General features: G+C 52.4%; 1 protein-coding gene, 1 long non-coding RNA gene and 6 other non-coding genes across 12 annotated transcripts; all 8 read right to left on the bottom strand.

Annotated features, from left to right (window-relative positions):
- Positions 1-5,188: 5,188 nt before the first annotated feature.
- LOC141264139 (uncharacterized) lies at positions 5,189-9,175 on the bottom strand. 2 transcript variants are annotated; one of them, XR_012319804.1, is made up of 8 exons: positions 9,014-9,175; positions 8,335-8,374; positions 7,995-8,101; positions 7,720-7,748; positions 7,395-7,434; positions 7,090-7,129; positions 6,188-6,366; positions 5,189-5,512 (listed from the first exon to the last, which is right to left on the bottom strand). It is a non-coding gene; the product is annotated as an uncharacterized lncRNA (long non-coding RNA). The 2 variants fall into 2 exon arrangements; XR_012319805.1 differs by having other exon boundaries at positions 6,188-6,363.
- Positions 6,929-7,061, bottom strand: LOC141266297 (small nucleolar RNA SNORA9). Its single transcript, XR_012320340.1, has one exon. It is a non-coding gene; the product is annotated as a small nucleolar RNA SNORA9 (small nucleolar RNA).
- LOC141266299 (small nucleolar RNA SNORA9) lies at positions 7,234-7,366 on the bottom strand. Its single transcript, XR_012320342.1, has one exon. It is a non-coding gene; the product is annotated as a small nucleolar RNA SNORA9 (small nucleolar RNA).
- Positions 7,561-7,691, bottom strand: LOC141266303 (small nucleolar RNA SNORA9). The gene has a single exon (XR_012320346.1). It is a non-coding gene; the product is annotated as a small nucleolar RNA SNORA9 (small nucleolar RNA).
- Positions 7,846-7,978, bottom strand: LOC141266298 (small nucleolar RNA SNORA9). The gene has a single exon (XR_012320341.1). It is a non-coding gene; the product is annotated as a small nucleolar RNA SNORA9 (small nucleolar RNA).
- On the bottom strand, positions 8,174-8,306 carry LOC141266300 (small nucleolar RNA SNORA9). Its single transcript, XR_012320343.1, has one exon. It is a non-coding gene; the product is annotated as a small nucleolar RNA SNORA9 (small nucleolar RNA).
- On the bottom strand, positions 8,463-8,593 carry LOC141266301 (small nucleolar RNA SNORA9). The gene has a single exon (XR_012320344.1). It is a non-coding gene; the product is annotated as a small nucleolar RNA SNORA9 (small nucleolar RNA).
- A 3,070-nt stretch (positions 9,176-12,245) lies between the features above and the next one.
- Positions 12,246-15,629, bottom strand: ANAPC15 (anaphase promoting complex subunit 15). 4 transcript variants are annotated; one of them, XM_073677073.1, is made up of 5 exons: positions 15,515-15,629; positions 13,703-13,846; positions 12,923-12,982; positions 12,598-12,732; positions 12,246-12,532 (listed from the first exon to the last, which is right to left on the bottom strand). In XM_073677073.1, exons 2-5 carry the CDS (start codon positions 13,820-13,822, stop codon positions 12,485-12,487), a joined length of 363 nt encoding a protein of 120 aa, XP_073533174.1. In that variant the 5' UTR covers positions 13,823-13,846; positions 15,515-15,629; the 3' UTR covers positions 12,246-12,484. The 4 variants fall into 4 exon arrangements, with proteins under 4 accessions (XP_073533174.1, XP_073533177.1, XP_073533175.1 ...); XM_073677076.1 differs by having other exon boundaries at positions 15,474-15,613; XM_073677074.1 differs by having other exon boundaries at positions 15,454-15,607.
- Positions 15,630-15,633: the final 4 nt, after the last annotated feature.

Below are 15,633 nucleotides of genomic sequence, written 5' to 3'. Positions count from 1 at the left end.
ATGTACAGTACACGGGGCCCTATATACTGTACAGGACACGAGGCCTATATACAGTACAGGACACGGGGCACTATATACAGTACAGGACACGGGGCCCTATATACTGTACAGGACACGAGGCCTATATACAGTACAGGACACGGGGCACTATATACTGTACAGGACACGGGGCACTATATACAGTACAGGACACGGGGCCCTATATACAGTACAGGACACGGGGCCCTATATACTGTACAGGACACGGGGCACTATATACAGTACAGGACACGGGGCCCTATATACTGTACAGGACACGGGGCCCTATGTACAGTACATGGGGCCTATATACTGTACAGGACATGGGGCCCTATATACTGTACAGTACACGAGGCGCTATATACTGTACAGGACACGGGGCCCTATATACAGTACAGGACACGGGGCCCTATATACTGTACAGGACACGGGGCCCTATGTACAGTACACGGGGCCCTATATACTGTACAGGACACGAGGCCTATATACAGTACAGGACACGGGGCACTATATACAGTACAGGACACGGGGCCCTATATACTGTACAGGACACGAGGCCTATATACAGTACAGGACACGGGGCACTATATACTGTACAGGACACGGGGCACTATATACAGTACAGGACACGGGGCCCTATATACAGTACAGGACACGGGGCCCTATATACTGTACAGGACACGGGGCACTATATACAGTACAGGACACGGGGCCCTATATACTGTACAGGACACGGGGCCCTATGTACAGTACATGGGGCCTATATACTGTACAGGACATGGGGCCCTATATACTGTACAGTACACGAGGCGCTATATACTGTACAGGACACGGGGCCCTATATACAGTACAGGACACGGGGCCCTATATACTGTACAGGACACGGGGCCCTATATACTGTACAGGACACGGGGCCCTATATACAGTACAGTACACGGGGCCCAATATACAGTACAGGACACGAGGCCCTATATACTGTACAGGACACGGGGCCCTATATACTGTACAGGACACGGGGCCCTATATACAGTACAGGACACGGGGCACTATATACAGTACAGGACACGGGGTCCTATATACAGTACAGGACACGGGGCCTATATACTGTACAGGACATGGGGCCCTACATACAGTACAGGACACGGGGCCCTATATACTGTACAGGACACGGGGCCTATATACTGTACAGGACACGGGGCCCTACATACAGTACAGGACACGGGGCCCTATGTACAGTACACGGGGCCTATATACAGTACAGGACACGGGGCCCTATATACTGTACAGGACACGGGGCACTATGTACAGTACACGGGGCCTATATACTGTACAGGACATGGGGCCCTATATACTGTACAGGACACGAGGCACTATATACAGTACAGGACACGAGGCCCTATCTACAGTACACGGGGCCTATATACTGTACAGGACACGGGGCCCTATATACTGTACAGGACACGGGGCACTATATACTGTACGGTACACGAGGCCCTATATACTGTACAGGACACGGGGCACTATATACTGTACAGGACACGGGGCCCTATATACTGTACGGTACACGAGGCCCTATATACTGTACAGGACACGGGGCACTATACACTGTACAGGACACGAGGCCCTATATACTGTACAGGACACGGGGCCCTATATACAGTACAGGACACGGGGCCCTATATACTGTACAGGACACGGGGCCCTATATACTGTACAGGACATGGGGCCCTATATACTGTACAGGACACGGGGCCCTACATACAGTACAGGACACGGGGCCCTATATACTGTACAGGACACGGGTCCCTATATACAGTACAGGACACGGGGCCCTATATAAAGTACAGGACACGGGGCCCTATATACTGTACAGGACACGGGCCCTGTATACTGTACAGGACACGGGGCCCTATATACAGTACACAGGGCCTATATACAGTACAGGACACTGGGCCCTACATACTGTACAGGACACGGGGCCGTATATACAGTACAGGACACTGGGCCCTATATACTGTACAGGACACGGGGCCCTATATACTGTACAGGACACGGGGCCCTATATACAGTACTGGACACTGGGCCCTATATACTGTACAGGACACGGGGCCCTATATACAGTACAGGACACGGGGTCCTATATACAGTACATGACACGGGGCCCTATATACTGTACAGTACTGAGTACAGGGCCCTATATACTGTACAGGACACGGGGCCCTATATACTGTACAGGACACGGGGTCCTATATACAGTACAGGACACGGGACCCTATATACTGTACAGTACTGAGTACAGGGCCCTATATACTGTACAGGACACGGGGCCCTATATACAGTACAGGACACGGGGCCCTATATACTGTACAGGACATGGGGCCCTATATACTGTACAGGACACGGGGCCCTATATACTGCACAGGACACGGGGTCCTATATACTGTACAGGACACGGGGCCCTATATACTGTACAGGACACGGGGCCCTATATACTGTACAGGACACGAGGCCCTATATACTGTACAGGACACGGGGCACTATATACAGTACAGGACATGGGGCCCTATATACTGTACAGGACACGGGGCCCTATATACTGTACAGGACACGGGGCCCTATATACAGTACAGGACACGGGGCCCTATGTACTGTACAGGACACGGGGCCCTATATACAGTACAGGACACGGGGCCCTATATACTGTACAGGACACGGGGCACTATATACAGTACAGGACACGGGGCCCTATATACAGTACAGGACACGGGGCCCTATATACTGTACAGGACACGGGGCCCTACATACAGTACAGGACACGGGGCCCTATATACTGTACGGGACACGGGGCCCTACATACAGTACAGGACACGGGGCCCTATATACAGTACAGGACACGGGGCCCTATATACAGTACACAGGGCCTATATACAGTACAGGACACGGGGCCCTAAATACAGTACACAGGGCCTATATACAGTACAGGACACGGGGCCCTATATACTGTACAGGACACGGGGCCCTATATACTGTACAGGACACGGGGCCCTATATACAGTACAGGACACGGGGCCCTATATACTGTACAGGACACTGGGCCCTATATACTGTACAGGACAAGGGGCCCTATATACAGTAAAGGACACGGGGCTCTATATACTGTACAGGACACGGGGTCCTATATACAGTACAGGACACGGGACCCTATATACTGTACAGGACATGGGGCCCTATATACAGTACAGGACACGGGGCCCTATATACAGTACAGTACACGGGGCCCTATATACAGTACTGAGTACAGGGCCCTATATACTGTACAGGACACGGGGCCCTATATACTGTACAGTACTGAGTACAGGGCCCTATATAATGCACAGGACACGGGGCCCTATATACTGTACAGTACTGAGTACAGGGCCCTATATAATGTACAGGACACGGGGCCCTATATACTGTACAGTACTGAGTACAGGGCCCTATATAATGTACAGGACACGGGGCCCTATATACTGTACAGTACTGAGTACAGGGCCCTATATAATGTACAGGACACGGGGCCCTATATACTGTACAGCACATGGTCTGTGTGTAAAGAATCACGGCATGCCCTGGTCCTCTGTGTTGTGCAGATCACGGCATGCCCTGGTCCTCTGTGTTGTGCAGATCACGGCATGCCCTGGTCCGCTCTGTCGTGCAGATCACGGCATGCCCTGGTCCGCTCTGTCGTGCAGATCACGGCATGCCCTGGTCCGCTCTGTCGTGCAGATCACGGCATGCCCTGGTCCGCTCTGTCGTGCAGATCACGGCATGCCCTGGTCCGCTCTGTCGTGCAGATCACGGCATGCCCTGGTCCGCTCCGTCGTGCAGATCACGGCATGCCCTGGTCCGCTCCGTCGTGCAGATCACGGCATGCCCTGGTCCGCTCCGTCGTGCAGATCACGGCATGCCCTGGTCCGCTCCGTCGTGCAGATCACGGCATGCCCTGGTCCGCTCAGTCGTGCAGATCACGGCATGCCCTGGTCCGCTCCGTCGTGCAGATCACGGCATGCCCTGGTCCGCTCCGTCGTGCAGATCACGGCATGCCCTGGTCCGCTCCGTCGTGCAGATCACGGCATGCCCTGGTCCGCTTTATTGTGCAGATCACGGCATGCTCTGGTCCGCTTTATTGTGCAGATCACGACATGCTCTGGTCCGCTCCGTTGTGTAGACACATCTCAACATTACTTCATCAGTATCACAGCAGGGGCTGTCGCCTCGGACCCCCGTGTCAGCCGCGGAGCTGTGCAGTAGGGCTGAGGTGCGTTCTACATGTACCCATTTCCCAATGTTGGAGGTTTGCAGGTCGGGATGTGGTAAATGTGCAGGAATCCTAGGATTTTGATCATTGCGGCTCATTATATGTCAGAGCCGAGCATCTGGGTATAAACGGTCGTATTCTCACAGCACAAAAGCACCGCAGTGACCAGAACACGTCCCTCCTGTCCACCGTCGCCGCAGCTTCCTGAAAGGTGAAAGATGCAAGCGTTCTCCAGAGAAGGATCGGACGGCAGGCAGCGGCCATCATGCAGCCGGATTCACCGACATTACGGCAGCAAGTCCCAGCTTCAACCGGTGTGATCGCCCGGTCAGTGCGCGCAGCCCACATGAGCGCAGGGGCCACGCATCTCTTAATATTACTAAGATCATCCCTCCAGTGTCGTATGCTGGACCTTCAGGCAGTATTTACACATTGCAGCCACAGTACAGACTTTTATCTACAGCAAAACCGTGCATTGTTCAGAAAATAAAACCACACTACTCCCAGCCTGCCGACGCCGCCTTTGGTTATGTTCACATTGAATTTGGGCCACAAGTCAGTGGCTGCATCGCAGCTTTTGCCTGAAAAATCTGAGCCTTTACGACAGCAAAGTCATTTATGCTCGGTGTTTCCTTTGGATCGGCAGCTTCTGCCTTCTTGAGGTCGACTGCACATTTGTAGCCAGCAGAGGCCGGGCAGCGGCTCTGTCGGCCTCATTAAAGTCCTGGCCTCATCTGCTATTCTGCCCCAGTCCTGTTTATTTCAGACGGAAAGTACAGACATGTGGACCAAATGCAGTATGAACAGAGGCTTAGGAAGAAGCGGCCGTGATGACGAAACTCCAGAGACGAGATTAAAGCATCAGACTCCAAATGAAGAACATCAGCAAACAGATTTTATTTTACAACCTGCAAAATATAAATGGGTCACACTGTCCAACGGCGAAGCCCGATCCCCCAGAACAGGCCGCAGCATTCTGGGGTCACTACCCCTGCAGTCATCGGCCGAGCCCAGGACTTAGGACCCTCACATGATAGCGATAATATCTATAGACCCCGGTAACATCTACAGCTTCAGTACAGGTTACATTAGCACTGGTGCAATCTGTTCCTTCACATTATAGCCACTCCTCGTTGTCAGTTCTTTGTTGATCAGACATTAAAGCAAGGATCACGTCCATCATCGTCGCTTGTCCTCCTGTTAGAAAACAATCATTAATAATACGGACATATTAGAGCGACATCGACATCTCCAGTCCCGGAGATGTCAATCCATTTAGGACAGAAGAAGAAAAAAACAAACAAAAAAAAACAAAAACACATGGATCTTGCACATTGCAGCTGCAGATCGCTTTCGTTACCTTTTTGTCCATAGACCCTTACGATAGGCGCTCCACTGAAAAATGGAAAATCTGGAGCTTTTATTTTCCAACTGCTTTACACCATTCACTTAATAATTAAAGTTATTATGACGGAGCGGTGACAGAAGATGGGGTAAGAGACCGCAACGCCACAACAGAGTACAGTTCCTGGGGAAGGTGGGAGAGGCTGCAGGAGAGTGATTGCAAGGGCCATCCTGCAGGAGAGTGATTGCAGGGCCATCCTGCAGGAGAGTCCTATGTGAAAACCCCACACACCAGGCGGCACAGGAAGTAAATGGGAAAAAAAAAAAAAATAATGGGGGAGAATGTTTTATAAAGCTAATAAAGTGGTTTGGGGATTAAAGAGATATTTATTGGACTATCATTTTAATGTTTTAAATATTTACATTTAATGGTGTAAAATGAAAATGTTTTGATATTTTCCACTTTTGGACACTAGGGGGAGCAGCTGCTGACATTTACCATGAAAACCTAGTGTACTGCTAGCTCACCTTACAACTGCAGTAAAAGTGGGCGGGATCTGCTCCATGTGTGATGGCTCGTCCCCTTCTGGCCATATGCAAAAGGATAAGGGAGGATGAAGTTCAGGATCCTAGAGTTATATTTTTGATGATAGAGATGTGGACACCGTCACTGACGACGGCCGGAAGAGCTGATTCCGGCTTTCCTGCTAACAGAAGAATTTAAATGGCGTCACCCTCTGCCTTATACGCAATTCTTCCACAATGTAAATTATTCATCAGTATAAAGTCTTCTTCCAGCAGTGAGAGCAGGTCAGGCAGTTACTCTAGTAGGACGATGTCTGGCTGCCGCTCTCACCGCTGCCGGCCGGACCAGCCACAGCATTGGCGACGGGTCAGACGCTGACAGCAGCCTGCGCAGTATGAAGGGTCATCCTGACACTTGCAAATAGTCGCCCCCCAGTGGCTGAGAAAAGCAGTAATGTAAATATGTAATATATATTTATATATAGCAAAAATGTATTTATTTTAAAAATAAAATAAGAAAATAAAAGTTGTAATACATTCCCTTTAATTGACCAGTTACTAAATGAGTGTACAGAAATAAGCCATAAAGACTGCAGCAAGTCAGTCTGATTTATTCCTTTCCAAACACATTACAGCAAAAACCTTCACTAGTTGGAGAAAAGTTGAAAATCTGCACCAGTGAAGAACACGTACCTCCTCCACCGCCCCCCACCAAACCCGGGACTTCTACTCCCATCCTACAGAACGTGTCTGGGATCTACGTAACCTCCCCCCGGAGGAGCAGGACGAGGCCTCAAACCGTCCCAGGGCTGATCTAGCAGAGTCTACAGGAATGATCAGGACTACTACAAGCCCCATCATGCTGACAGACCTGCCCGGAGGAGCTACCAGAGGACCATACACACCTTGTACGCAGCTTCTCCCCCACATCGGACCGTTCGTCTCCTGAAAGACAACAAACGTGAGATGATCAGGATGAAAAGTATAACGCAACCATGATTGGAGGGGGGGGGGGGGGTGAATGGTATAACATAAGCATTAATAGGAGGTGGTGTCTGGGACTCCTATAACCTCCCCCTATAGGAGCAGGAAAAGGCTTCAAACTGTCCCAAGGCTGATCTCGCAGAGTCTACAGGAATGATCAGGAGTACTACAACCCCCATCATGCTGACAGACCTGCCCGGAGGAGCTACCAGAGGACCATACACACCTTGTACACAGCTTCAACCCCACATCAGACCGTGCGGCTCCTGAAAGACAACAAATGTGAAACAAAGATGAATACTATAACATAAGCATTATTCATAGGGGGATGGGAGATGAGCGGTATAACATGAGCATTATTCATACGGGGAAGTGACATTTCCATGGACAGAAGGTGTCTGGACTCTACATAACCTCCCCCCGGAGGAGCAGGACGAGGCCTCAAACCGTCCCAGGGCTGATCTAGCAGAGTCTACAGGAATGATCGGGACTACTACAAGCCCCATCATGCTGGGACCTGCCCGGAGGAGCTACCAGAGGACCATACACACCTTCACCCCCAGATCAGACCATGTGGCTCCTGAAAGACAACAAAAGTGAGACAATCAGGGTGAAAGGTATAACACAACCATTGATATGGGGGGGGGGAATGATATAACATCAGCATTAATAGGAGGTGGTGTCTGGGACTCCTATAACCTCCCCCTATAGGAGCAGGACGAGGCTTCAAACTGTCCCAGGGCTGATCTTGCAGAGTCTACAGGAATGATCAGGACTACTACAAGCCCCATCATGCTGACAGACCTGCGTGTGCTCATCATCTTACAGTCTGCTTTATAGGATCTGTTCTGCGTCCTCCTGCTGCACGTGACCTGGATCAGCGCTGTGCACATTCTGCAGTTTCCCATTTTTGTTGCATCACGGTGGATACCTCTGAAGAAGAATAAATAATAAGCACCGATGTCCTATACAGGGTGGGGTCTTATAATGTCCATATACCATAACCAGTGTCTGGGACTCCTATAACCTCCCCCTATAGGAGCAGGACGAGGCTTCAAACTGTCCCAAGGCTGATCTCGCAGAGTCTACAGGAATGATCAGGAGTACTACAACCCCCATCATGCTGACAGACCTGCCCAGAGGAGCTATCAGAGGACCATACACACCTTGTACACAGCTTCAACCAAACATCAGACCGTGCGGCTCCTGAAAGACAAAAAAATGTGACACAATCAGTAGGAGTAGTATAACATAAGCATTATTCATAGGGGGAAGTGACATTTCCATGGACAGAACGTGTCTGGGATCTACGTAACCTCCCCCCGGAGGAGCAGGCGGAGGCCTCAAACCGTCCCAGGGCTGATCTAGCAGAGTCTACAGGAATGATCGGGACTACTACAAGCCCCATCATGCTGGGACCTGCACAGGCCGGTCACATGGTCCAACCCCTATACCCAGTACCACCATGTGCTATATAAGGGCAGTCACATGGTCAGGCCCCTTATACCCAGTACTGATGCATGTGATTTAGGGCCGGTCACATGATTAGACCCTTTATTACACGCTGACCTGTGACCTTACTGTATATGGCAACTACTACAATTTACAGCCTGGGACCCCCGTTATCAGTGCACAGGTTGCACCGCAGCAATGACATCACTCAGCTCACAGATATTACATCACCAAACCATATATAGGCTGTAAATAATAACAATCCTACATAACTACTGCCCCCATCATTCACTGACGATAGTTGATGCTGTGCAGAGCCACCAGCCCTGCAGTTATGGCGGGTGACGTGGCCCTCAGCCCATTACTGGTGTATTATAAGCAGTTATTACATACCAGGGGAGGCGCCATCTTCAGCCTCATCTGGGCCTCGGGCAGCGGCACCACAACCCCCAGCAGCCTCCTCCGCGCTCCGCGCTGCTCCCCGGCCACGTGTAGACTGCGCTCTCCGGCCCCGCCGCAGCCGCCTCCTTCCTCCCGGCGATACCACTGCTCCCTCACAATATTACACCCTGACATTTATCTTTCCACGACCGCAGCCCCCGGTGATAATATACACGAAAAGGTTTATTAGATCGATTGGTGCGTGGAAGTTTAATCAACCTCACCAGGCAGTGGAGAGCAATGGAGAGATGTAGCGAGCACCCCCCCTCCCCGTACAGAGAATGGTTCGGTCTGCATAGATGGCTGCAGTACTCACATTATGCAGCAGAGGGCGCACGGAGAATTCCAAGAGTCTGTGTATGGATATGTGCACACGGTCAGTAAACGCTGCGATTGGACGCAGAGCACATGTAAACCGCAGCGTTCCACATTACAAGCAAAGTGGATGGGATTTCTTAATCCCATGTCCATTATGTGTCTCCGTGCTCCTGCGTGGACCCGGATATGTGGAGCGTCTTTCCAGACCGCAGCATCTCAGTGTCTCTTGCGGAGTCGCTGAAATTAGATCAGTGCAATGTATAGGATGCGGGGAATGGTTCAATGAGCACATGCGGACTCACCTGCGTGCATATAATGCCGCGCTCTGGACGCAGCATAGAGTATACCGCCTGTCCGGATCGTGTGCACATACCCTGCCAGGTCAGTGCTGATGTAGCAGAGCTGACATAGTGCTTTACTGTATATAGGGGTGTCAGAGGGCACATTGTGACCATTTATGGATTTGTTTTCTTTCCAGCAGAGGGAAACACAGATGAGTTGTATATCTTCTGTTCATAGACGTCTTCTGAAGTCGTTCCCATCACTTTAGTCTCCGTGTAGAGCAGAAGCCATGATGGGATTTCACGCCCAGAGCTGTCTCTGCAGATTCCTTCTTCTCAGTCTACAGCAGCACTTCCCCACACTGTGCCCTTAAAGCGCCGCTGTCAGCAGGATTGTGCTCACCACATACACTGTCAGGTGGGTGACACGACACTGATTAATATGATACCTGCGGGGATGAAAGCCGTCCTGTGGTTCTTATGTAATCTTTACTTTTAGGTTGGAGATAATGATATGCTCCTGCTCCAGGGCGGCCTGTGGGGGGCGCTCTATCTGGTGCTCTGATTACATATTCTTTTGTATGTTCTTATGACAGCTCACTGTGCCTGCACTGACCTGCCGCCTATGTTACCTAGCCCCGCACTACTAGATGCATTATGTAAAATAGGAGGCCGGTCAGTGCCCCTCTCCATAATATCACCCACTACCCCTGTCCATATCCCCCCCACACTGCACCTCTCCATATTTCCCCCCCCCCACTCTACCCCTCTCCATAATATGCCCTCTCACTGCCTTTGTGCATAAAGCCCCCCCACTTCACTGCCACTCGCAATACTGTGCTCCCTTTCACAATTTCCCCCCTTTGCCACATAATGTCCCTCACAGTAACACCAACCCGCCGCCTCATCTAAAATAATGGGACATTTAATCTTCAGCTCCTCCATGGAGCGCTTATCCTTGCCCGCCGTCTCTGCAGTGCCAGCAGGGTGATAAGTGCATCGTGCCACTGCATGTCGGGCCGGGGGCTGACAAGCGCTCCTCTGCTCCAGTCCCGGCCTCAAGTGGTCAAAAGTATTTGCGTCTTTCTGACATTTGAACATAAGATGGGAGCCGCGTCTTCCAGTTCTCGGCGCGCTCAGGAGGCGCTCACACATGGTACATCACGCATTCTGCAGCCAGCAATAGACAGTGCAGCATTGCGGCTAAAGAAGGCAAACAGTGCAAACCTTTGATAAAACCGAATCGCAAAAATGATTTTTAACCCCAAATACATGCATTACAATTAAAAATGCCCCCAAGACCCCTTTAATGCAGAATTCAACACAGAAACTCCACATCACCCATCATCCATGCACGCTTAGGCTGGGCGCTCAGGGTGGTGGTCTGCACAGAAACCACTTGCTTCATCTGTGCTTACTGAATTTACTGCTTTTTTGCTCTTTTAACCCCTTGTAGGTTAAAATGAGCAACAGTCTCCACAACGGTCCAGCTGAGGATGGCCAATAACTAGCACTGTGGGCCATTAATACAAGCTTGCAGACATTTGATTGTCCCCAGTATATGACTTCTCAGTGTAAGCCAGTGGTCGCCAGAATATCACATTTGTGGTTTCCTCAAGTCATTCATTTTCATTGAAGAAGTTGTCCACTGCTTATACATTGATGTCCTACCCATAGGGCACTGAAGTCATCATTCATTGGCTAACTCCTGTTCTGATGTCCGCAGGAGCGCCTTTGTCTTCACCATTGTGACAAAGGAACAGAGCCTACCATGTGGCTTTTTAAAACAGTGAAGTCATCATTCATGGGCTAATTCATGTCACACGGGCACCGACAATTAATCACAGGTGAATCTCCTTGCTGATTTACCACAGGTCAAAATGTGTTTCTATACTACATTAATGTAAAGGTGCCAATACAAGTGACAGCAGCTTTAGGTTTTTCTATTTTTCCCTCCCATTGTTTTTTGTTTTTAATTATTGTTTTCCATTTGCTCTTTTCTATTTAACACGAGTCTCTATACAAAAAACTGTTTCACTTAATTCATTTTTGTCCAGGAAATATTCCACATTATGTAGTTACACTTCATGGCTGCCAATAACGATGAGCAGGACTGTATGATCGCCCCATCTCTCCCGCAGGCTCCGGCCCCCGAGCTCTCCCGCAGGCTCCGACCCCCGCGCCCGAGCCCTCCCGCAGACTCCGGCCCCCACCCCCGAGCCCTCCCGCAGACTTCGGCTCCGGCCCCCGCACCCGAGCTCTCCCGCAGGCACCGGCCCCCGAGCCCTCCCGCAGGCTCTGGCCCCTGCCCCCGCGCCCTCCCGCAGGCTCCGGCCCCCGAGCCCTCCCGCAGGCTCCGGCCCCCGCGCCCGAGCCCTCCCGCAGGCTCCGGCCCCCGCGCCCGAGCCCTCCCGCAGGCTCCGGCCCCCGCGCCCGAGCCCTCCCGCAGGCTCCGGCCCCCGCGCTCTCCGGCTGGCTCCGGCCCCTGCGCCCGAGCTCTCCCGCAGGCTCCGCAATGTGTGGGATTTTACAGCCAGTGATAAATAATGACGCAGCCTCAGAGTAAACAAGAAGTGTCGAGCAGGTAAAAAAGAAAATGTACATTTATTATAAAATCAATAAATAACATCAGCAATGCCCCAAGACAACAAATAATGGGGGCCCCACATCGCCTGCTCATTAGTCAGTACTATACATATCCCATGGATGCAGCCCCCTCGGCTGGATAGTATCAGCACAGTTCTGGGCTCCTTCTGTATGGGTGGATGCAGCAGACAAGCCCCCGCGCCTCCATCACATTATATCGCCGCCGTGTGCAGGGGCCTCAGATCATCCACTGGTCCTGGTCCTGCTCCGCTCCCTCCATGTCGGCCTGAGGATGAGGATAGATATCAGTCCTGGACTCACAGCGTCAGCACAGGATCGGCGTCCACTCACTTCGATCTCGCCATCGTCCGGAGACTCGTTGTAGTCGTTCATCTCATCCATGTCCTGCATGTCCTCGTCATCCTCAGAGTCCTCCTCGCTGTCCTCATCATCCTCATCGTCTTCCTCTTCCTCCTCATCATAGGGCTGCAAACACAAGGGGGCACCATTACCATAATCTACTATTCAGACAATGATGAGTGTCACGTGCCGGAGAACGGCTGCCGCTTTTCCCGGGACCTGTTCTGTCCTCGGAGGATGGATCCCCCCATATCAGGCACAGGAGAGGTCAGCGCAGCCTACAATATAGACCCCCAGCCATTTTCACAGCTCTCACCTCCGAGGCCGGCTTCCCAATCGGCACCAGGTTATTGTCTTTCTCTGCGATGCTCTGCAGCTGTGGGAGAAGCACATTAGAGTATATAGAAACAGAGCCGAGTGGTGCCGTGGGCTGTGGAGTGTGGTGTGGGCTGTGGAGTGCGGGCCGTACTGTGGAGCGTGGTGAAAGCTGTGGAGTGCGGGCCGGGCTGTGGAGTGCGGGCCGGGCTGTGGAGCGAGGGCCGTGCTGTGGAGCGAGGGCCGTGCTGTGGAGCGTGGTGAAAGCTGTGGAGTGCGGGCCGTGCTGTGGAGCGTGGTGTGAGCTGTGGAGCGAGCTGTGGAGCGTGGTGCGAGCTGTGGAGCGCGGGCCAGGCTGTGGAGTGGGCCGAGCTGTGGAGCGTGGGCCAGGCTGTGGAGTGGGCCGAGCTGTGGAGCGTGGTGAAAGCTGTGGAGCGTGGGCCGGGCTGTGGAGTGTGGTGCGGGCGGTGGTGTGGGCTGTGGAGTGCGGGTCGGGCAGTGGAGTGCGGGCTGTGGAGTGCGGGCCGTGTTGTGAAGTGTGGTGGGTGCTGTGGAGTGCAGGCCGTGGTGTGAAGGGTGGTGCGGGCTGTGGAGTGCGGGCCGTGGTGTGGAGCGTGGTGAAAGCTGTGGAGCGGGCCGGCCTGTGGAGTTTGGTGCGGGCTGTGCTGTGGAACGTGGTGTGGACTGTGGAGTGCGGGTCGGGCAGTGGAGTGCAGGCTGTGGAGCGTAGTGCGGGCTGTGGAGCGCGGTCTGGGGAGCGGGGCCCGGGCTGTGGACTCACCCAAGCCTGGTGCTGCTGCTCCTGCTGCTGTAACTCATTCTCGTCTACACACGGACGATCCAGATTAAACCACAGCGACTCCGTGACTTGTGGGAAGAGCGATGGGAACAGCGTGGACATGATCTGATGAGAGGCACCCCGAGTCTACAGAACACCCCCAAGATAAAAACACCCGTGTGTCACAGTCATTACTGTCCCCTCATCTCCCCGTGTGTCACAGTCGTTACTGTCCCCTCATCTCCCCGTGTGTCACAGTCGTTACTGTCCCCTCATCTCCCCGTGTGTCACAGTCGTTACTGTCCCCTCATCTCCCCGTGTGTCACAGTCATTACTGTCCCCTCATCTCCCCGTGTGTCACAGTCATTACTGTCCCCTCATCTCCCCGTGTGTCAGTCATTACTGTCCCCTCATCTCCCCGTGTCACAGTCACTAGTGTCCCCTCATCTCCCCGTGTGTCAGTCATTACCGTCCCCTCATCTCTCCGTGTGTCACAGTCATTACTGTCCCCTCATCTCTCCGTGTGTCACAGTCACTAGTGTCCCCTCATCTCCCCGTGTCAGTCATTACTGTCCCCTCATCTCCCCGTGTGTCACAGTCATTACTGTCCCCTCATCTCTCCGTGTGTCAGTCATTACTGTTCCCTCATCTCCCTGTGTCACAGTCACTAGTGTCCCCTCATCTCCCCGTGTGTCACAGTCATTACTGTCCCCTCATCTCTCCGTGTGTCACAGTCACTAGTGTCCCCTCATCTCCCCGTGTGTCACAGTCACTAGTGTCCCCTCATCTCCCTGTGTGTCACAGTCATTACTGTCCCCTCATCTCCCTGTGTGTCAGTCATTACTGTCCCCTCATCTCCCCGTGTGTCACAGTCATTACTGTCCCCTCATCTCCCCGTGTCAGTCACTAGTGTCCCCTCATCTCCCTGTGTGTCACAGTCATTACTGTCCCCTCATCTCTCCGTGTGTCAGTCATTACTGTCCCCTCATCTCCCTGTGTCAGTCACTAGTGTCCCCTCATCTCCCCGTGTGTCAGTCACTAGTGTCCTCTCATCTCTCCGTGTGTCAGTCATTACTGTCCCCTCATCTCCCCGTGTGTCAGTCACTAGTGTCCCCTCATCTCCCCGTGTGTCACAGTCACTAGTGTCCCCTCATCTCCCTGTGTGTCACAGTCATTACTGTCCCCTCATCTCCCCGTGTGTCAGTCACTAGTGTCCCCTCATCTCCCCGTGTGTCACAGTCATTACTGTCCCCTCATCTCCCCGTGTGTCAGTCACTAGTGTCCCCTCATCTCCCTGTGTGTCACAGTCATTACTGTCCCCTCATCTCCCCGTGTGTCACAGTCATTACTGTCCCCTCATCTCCCTGTGTGTCACAGTCATTACTGTCCCCTCATCTCCCCGTGTGTCAGTCACTAGTGTCCCCTCATCTCCCTGTGTGTCACAGTCATTACTGTCCCCTCATCTCCCCGTGTGTCACAGTCATTACTGTCCCCTCATCTCCCTGTGTGTCACAGTCATTACTGTCCCCTCATCTCCCTGTGTGTCACAGCCATTACTGTCCCCTCATTTCCCCGTGTGTCACAGTCACTAGTGTCCCCTCATCTCCCAGTATGCCACAATCACTAGTGTCCCCTCTGCTCCCCGTGTGTCACAGTCATTACTGTCCCCTCATCTCCCCGTGTCACAGTCACTAGTGTCCCCTCTGCTCCCCGTGTGTCACAGTCATTACCGTCCCCGTATTTCCCAGTCATACATGTGTCGCAGGGGTAGCACCTCACGCTCCTGTCTTGCACACCAGAGAACCTTCCACTCACATGACCGCGTATTTTCTCGTTGATCTGCTGCCTCCAGTAAGATGGCGGATAACAGACCAACAAGCCACGCCCCCCACGACACGTACGATAGAGTTGTCTGGATAGAATGTCTCCCATCA

The sequence above is a fragment of the Phyllobates terribilis genome, unplaced genomic scaffold (genome assembly GCF_046119375.1).
Source record: "Phyllobates terribilis strain yellow unplaced genomic scaffold, ASM4611937v1 Scaffold_4__5_contigs__length_816908805, whole genome shotgun sequence".
NCBI classification, from domain to species: Eukaryota; Metazoa; Chordata; class Amphibia; order Anura; family Dendrobatidae; genus Phyllobates; species Phyllobates terribilis.
The sequence above is the reverse complement of the archived record's forward strand: the minus strand, read 5'-3'. Positions and strand labels throughout refer to the sequence as shown.

What these genes read in the sequence shown, in the direction of transcription:
- ANAPC15 (XM_073677073.1), bottom strand. Translation starts at nt 13,822, where the DNA reads ATGTCCACGCTGTTCCCATCGCTCTTCCCACAAGTCACGGAGTCGCTG. An exon ending in AGCAGCAGCACCAGGCTTGG is followed by an intron (nt 12,983 to 13,702) that starts GTGAGTCCACAG and finishes CTTCTCCCACAG; the next exon opens with CTGCAGAGCATCGCAGAGAA. An exon ending in TTGGGAAGCCGGCCTCGGAG is followed by an intron (nt 12,733 to 12,922) that starts GTGAGAGCTGTG and finishes TTGTGTTTGCAG; the next exon opens with CCCTATGATGAGGAGGAAGA.